This window comes from Toxoplasma gondii, chromosome IV (genome assembly GCF_000006565.2).
Source record: "Toxoplasma gondii ME49 chromosome IV, whole genome shotgun sequence".
NCBI lineage: Eukaryota > Apicomplexa > Conoidasida > Eucoccidiorida > Sarcocystidae > Toxoplasma > Toxoplasma gondii.
In genome coordinates this window covers 1,543,557-1,550,015 of record NC_031471.1, presented here as the reverse complement: position 1 = coordinate 1,550,015, position 6,459 = coordinate 1,543,557, and the positions used below count along the sequence as shown (strand labels likewise).

General features: G+C 54.7%; 1 protein-coding gene across 1 annotated transcript; it reads left to right on the top strand.

The window, feature by feature from the left end:
• Positions 1-468: 468 nt before the first annotated feature.
• Positions 469-4,883, top strand: TGME49_318120 (hypothetical protein; the record flags this gene model as incomplete). The annotated part of the gene is made up of 1 exon (XM_018782919.1): positions 469-4,883. One exon carries the CDS (start codon positions 469-471, stop codon positions 1,900-1,902), a length of 1,434 nt encoding a protein of 477 aa, XP_018637993.1. The 3' UTR covers positions 1,903-4,883.
• Between the last annotated feature and the right edge of the window lie 1,576 nt (positions 4,884-6,459).

The following is a 6,459-nucleotide window of genomic DNA, read 5'->3' as shown; positions in this document are numbered from 1 at the left end:
ACAGAGGCTGACAGAGCAGAAGAGGATGCAGGCAGGTCACCATCTGCTCTCACGGTGGACGGTGTCGATCAACATGCGTCTGCCGCTGGGGTCACCGAAGGTTTAGACAGCGAAGGTTCCACTAGAGAGCAAAGAGGAGCAGGTGGGGAGGAGGGAGAGCCTAGGGTGTCTGGTCCCTCAGAAACTGCGACGCACCCGCCGGGCGAGAAAACGCACGAGACCGCAGGCAGGGGCAGAGGGAAGAAGAAGAAGGCGATCAAGGCGCACAGCGCTGGGGAAGGAGAGGCCCAACGCTCACCAGAGTCACGCGTGAAAGCTGAACCTGATACGTCGGCGACGCAGGATTCGGCGACTGATGACAAACCGGGAGGTGGAAGTGACATTGATGGCAAACGACAAGACATGCCAGAACACGCGCCTCCACCGGTCGGTGTGGGACTGACAGAGGTACATGAAGAAAGTGCGAGCATGCCGGACACAGAACAGACGTCTGAAGCTGCGGCAAGCGGATCGAGCATCAGTGAATCAGCCGCCAGGATGGAAGCCGTCAGAACAGGAGCCCGGCCGAAAACGTCCAAGCCGGCATCGACAAAAGTCGGGGCGAGGCGACAGAAGAAACGGACGAAAGAGGCGGCTCCACGTCCCGCTGAACCGCCATCGAAGCCGGACGACTCGGACCAAGAGGCAACGCGAGGACGGACTCGACACCGAGAACGCCGTGGCAGAAGTGATTCGAAACAGGAGAGCGCGAGGCGGGACACAGCGGCCAGTAGTGGCGGTGGAGACAAAGGGGAGACGGGAGACGGGGAGGGGACGGTGCCGGTTCCGCAGGGAGGGTTCGATTCCGTGGCGAGGAATCTAGAGGCCAAGTTGACTGCCATCTGTGAGAAACACGAACAGGATAAGAGGGAGTTTGACATGCGGCCAGGGCTGGCATGGTTTGTTCGAGCAGCCGTGGAGGGGAATACGCTAGAAGGTCCAGATTTTGCTGTACAATTTGGTAGCTTGTACGAAGCCGTGATGTCATATCTAGACGCCCTGTCCCGGCTGGACGCCTTGTACAGTGTTGCGGAAAAACTGGAAGCAACCGAGAAACGCGTGCGCCAATCAGCAGGTCCCAGAGAAGACTCAGATGCTGACGCCACAAACAGAGATGATGAAGGGGGAGCAGAAGGGGCTGTCCTGGACACGCCACTAGGAATTACCGCCCAAAGGATTCGGCAGAAAATAAAGGAAACAGAGTCACGTGTCTTGACGCTGACGAGGGCCATCACAACGGTGCGATCCCATATAGTCATTGCCTACCATGCGCCTCCGCCACCGAGTTTTGTTTTCCCACGTGGAATAGCACCGCCAGAGCTGCTGACATCGGAGGGAGTCACTGATGTGACAGAGCTTGACATCGCAGCGTTTCCAAATCTTGTCGCCGCGTTGCAACTTGTCAGACGCCAGCTCAGTGAGTGGAAACAGTCATTCAAAGAGATAAGGTGTCGTCTCTTGACGAACTGGTGGGTTGTTCCTGACGACCTCAACGAGGCACTGCGGGAGCGATCGCTGACGAAACTAGTGTTCGACCTCGCAGCCGCGAATACCATAAGGAACTTCTTAGAGAAGCAGCGCGATATCTGGAAGCTGCAGGATCGAGCGCGTGTTGAGGCAGATGCGCAGAGAAGGAAACAATATGAGGAAGCATCGGACCTCCTCGATATCATGATCGAGGAAGAGAGACAGGCTATATTCGACTGCATTGATCAGTATGGACTACGCCTTTGGCAGTCGGCAAGGGCACGCGTGAAGCATGGCAAGGGTCCCTGGATGTCTCCTCCAAATCACGGGCACTGCCCCGAAATACGCGCCATCCTGGAGGCGCCGGACCGACCGAGTGCAGGCAGTTCCGAGTAAGACGTCGCCGCCGCCAACTGTTATTTCTCCTGGATCTTGGAGTCAGTGCCAAAACGACGGCGTCCCTGGCTGTTTACCCCATGCGCAGGAGGTGGGAAACCAAGACGTCCAGATACTCAGATCAGTGTGTAGGAATGCAAACCGCATTGAAACCGTGTTGGGAAACTTCTGAATCAAGGCACGCTGTAGAGTCGACAAAAAACAACTCAGGTCGCATATGACATGGGGTCCGTCGCGCAGTTGCGGCGCACAGAACTGGCAACATGGGAGGTGCAGGCGAGATACAAAAACCCCTTTAGTGCGGCTTATGTGATTTTACAGCCACGTGTTTGCTTACCACGCAAGTTCCGCTGCCGTTCGTCGCAGTGCGGACCACTAGGCGTTTCTTGATTTTTTCGCCATAGACCGTGGCTCACTCGAGCGGTGATGATGGAAAATGAAATGCCACCGTGGACTTTTGTGCATGCCTGTGGCTGGTATTGGAGGCCTCAGAAGTCCCCAATTCACTCGGTGGGGGTAGGGATCGCAGCGCCGGCGCGGAACCTGTGGAACACCATGGGGAGGGTGATGTACAGAACACGCAGGAGTGAACAACGGAGTAAAAAGAAACAGATGCAAGTAAAGGACGGGGAATATAATGAGATTGGAAGGGGGGGCCAACGGCAAGCGAGACGAAACGGCGAGACAAGACGCAGTTGAATGGTCAGACGGATAGACACAGGGGACTGATGGTACAGATCTGTCGAACTTCGAGCTGGGCTTTTTGCCCGGGACAGGAGCAGCAAATCCCGGGCTCGAATACGCAACCACCCAAATGTGGCATGCAGCACCAAGGAAGCAATCAAGTCGTCTTTCTTTCGTGAATCGCGAGCGGACAGCATGTAGCTCCCGGGGAGGCTCAACAGAGCCGTGAAGGGATCGGATGTCGTAACGTGGTCTGGAAAAAGGCGGTGACAGTATGGCACATGGTGCCGCAACGGCAGGCAACGGAGAGTCAGTGCCTCTCCACGGGGGCTTGGGATGTGACGCAGACCGATCGCCGCCAGGTGCCGACGAATGTGGGCCGCTGGGAATGTTGTGGGTTTCTGTTCGCGCTCGTTGCGGATTCTCCCGGAGGTCGGTTGCCTGTCTGTCCCCATTCCCTCTACCGGCGTTGGCTCTTTGTAAGGGCCAGTCGTACTCTGCTCATGCTCCGGTGCTCGGTCGAGTGGCGCGACCGTCGCAGCCTGTGGGGTTTAGGCGTTGTCACATGTGCGTCTGCTTTGTTCAGTGCCTTCTCACAGCGCGACCAAGACGACACACAGGCTCGCAGCGTTAGAGGACGGCATGGTGGCCCGGGCACTCGGCGCTGGCGACGGACGTGGCGACCATCATTTTTGGCCGTTGGCAGCCTGAGACGGCGTCTGCTCGGAGTCCCTAGTTCGGCAGGGCAGGAACGCGACATGAGGACGTGCTCCCTGTACGCTGGTTGAGTTCGCATGAGTGGTACGCGAAAACGCGCCGCTGCATTTCGCCACGAAACGCGGCCGAACAGGAGAGCCAGGGAGATTGGCGAGAGAATCAGAAACGGACGGGGGGATGTGGCTTCGGCGATTCTTGGTCTGCAGCTGTGACGGAGATTGGATCCACGGAATGTAGTCCTAGATAGCGTCAACGGCAGGTTACAAGCCAGCAGGGGAGCAATGAGGTCATGGAGACACTAGACCGACGCTGCAGACGTGACACTCCTGTGCGTGCGTCGTCTTCCAAAGTGTAGTGTTTTTACGATCGTGTGCCCCAAACAAGATAACGAGTGGCACAAGCTGAGTGGTCAATCAAGAGTGGAGGATACGGAGATGTGGGAGCGCAGCTTCACTACAACCCACGTGAAAAATCAACACCAGCGCCCTCCGACTGCCACCAGTCAACGAGTCCAGGGTATCATCCCTCGAGTTTGCAGCCGAGCGAGCCCGACCTCGACATGGGCGAGTATGTGGATTTCCGCTTCCGTACGAAAAAAGGAAAGCACGTATCGACCAGGAGACAGTGCTTGCTTTCTGTGCCCGTGCTGGGTCGCTCATGTACGAAAGAAACAAAAGCAGTGGGCGGATGAGGGGAAGTTCAGCGGTGAAAGGAAACGACGTCCAGTGTGCATCGAGAAGCGCATTCTGTGTGCTGAAGCGAAATTACAGATGTGTGGAATATGCGCAACTCCTTGATTTGGCAGCTCCAATTTTTCCGTGGAAATGCGCACTACGGAAGGAAGAGTCAGATGGACTGCATGTGGGCTATTGGGCAGATGCTACATGCGTCCAGAGATAACTGTGTCCAAAGGCTTAGTTGTTCTCGAAGAGGTGAGTGTGGCGAATCTGGTGCCACAGTAAGCGGAGAGTCCCGTTGTCGAAGGAGTGAAAGACGCAGGTACGGATTCGTGCCGGGGGGTTCGTTCGTTGATAGAGTTGAACGGTGCATGCGTTCTCCTGATCAAGAGATCAGAGCAGTCATTTTGAAGCGTTTGGAGGACCACGTCGCTAAAGAGTGAGTGTTGAGTTGCGGGTCCTGAAGAACGCTGGCCGTGCCGAAGGCACAGGTACGCATGCAACACGGTTGGCGGTAGGCCGCTAATCGATGAACACCGACAATCCAGAACAACAAATTAAGAAGATGCCTTTTAAAGCCCAAGTGAGCCCACCGGGAGTTCAGTTTCTACTTTTTCTTGAGGCACATGTCAATGTGTCTCAGGGGAGTGTTTTCGGCAAACAGACTGACGGTTTAGGGAACGGGTACATGTTGTCACGTATTCATGCACTCTTGCTACATCGTCAAACTACAGCGAGGCAGGGGACGCCTGTCGGCCGCTCTACATGATAGAATGCCCTGTCCTTGTTCTTGGTTCCTGCATGAAGTACTCGGCAGTTTTTCTGAACCAACTGACTCCTGGCATTGTCCTTGTTGAGATTGCCGACATGTTGGCCTGAAGGCGTGACCATTTCAGGCTTACACACTTCCACCCTAATTTTCCTGTATTGAATACGAATAAGCATGACTCCAAAGCAGTCTCCGCGGGATCGGATGGATGTGACTAGGTCCACATCAGCGGATGCGGATACGAATTCACCTGCGTTTTAATATCTTCATCATGAAATGTCAATTTGCAGAAGTAGGGACCAACTGATGTTAGGAGTGTGTTACTGGCTGCAACACAAACGGAGGGGGGTTTACTCATGTAGATCTGAGGACATATCACAGCGACGTGACGTCAACGCCAGTATGATTTGTTTCTTCGACTCAGACGCGGACACGTGGCTCTACGGGTTGACTCCGCACGTCTTGCGTGAAGGCAAGCAGTGGCATGGTCCACAGCTAAGGACGCCAGTACATCTTAGGGCTTGCGTCACGATCTCCGTGAACAACAACCATCGAAGTGACCATCGGAACAACAGATGTGAATTCTACCCAAAAGGCCAGTCCAGTTTCCGTTCAAAGATTCAGGAGATCGGCACTCGAGAGCCGTTCGTGCCGTCCAGTGGGAGCCGGAAACACTACACTCGGCTTCGGAAAAGGAGACAAGCAGTAGGGTCCGCGAGGATTCTCACTGCAAAACACTGATGCTACACAGTTGACTTCTCGAACCTAGATTCTGATGCAAGTGACACCCTCGTGTTCTTCTGTTAAGTTCACCGCAGGGAATGCTTGTTACCCCTCGCAGTCAACGTACGCTGAGAATGTTTGCCCTCTATTGGCAATGCGAGGGTGGATTACGTGCGAGGCTTGTCCTAAGTGAGTGGAAATGGTGCATGACGATGTCCGTAGTACACCATGCGTGCTTGTTTTAACCACCATGACTCACTTCCCCAGAACTCAACAGGGGCACGTGGCGGATGTCAGCTGAACATCCAAGGCACCACTTGAAAGAGCGTCGGTGTCACGTTGTCTGCTAGATACCTCCAGCTCCATATCCTCTTCTTCTTCCGTTGTGCCTCCCCGCATCCAAAAAGAGATGCTCCATACGACGTATTGCTCCATACGAGGTATTGCCTGAAACCTGAACCCAGGTTTTAGTGGTAAACTGCTTCGTGGAGAATATTTTTTGATTGGGAATGCATGACCAGGGACCCTGGACGGTTCTTTATTAGCTACATATCCTTTTTCGCCTCCAGCGACAGAAACGCCCACAACCAGGGAACGCTTTTCAGGGGTTCGATGAGACTTCAGGAGCCTGCGCGCCACGGCTGTTCCTTCCGGTTTTCCCGGCAGCGGGCACACTCTTTTGCGTCAGCCCTCAACAAATACTCCCAAAAACGGTGTCTCTTTTCATAAGGCTGTTGCCAAAGACCCAAGATACAGGTCTTCTTCGTCAGACGATCAGAACGAACGTTCATGGTATCCGGATTGACACTCCCTGTCTGTCCACAACCAGAGGAGGCAGCTCTCAGTTGACCCCCCAATCGACGATGAAACTCATGCAGGAGGACGGCTCTCAAAACTCGGACCCCGAGGCAGTCTTGACAATCCATTCTGCGCACAGGATATCCGCTCATGCCTGTTACTGCGACATCAACTTGACAAAAATGTACT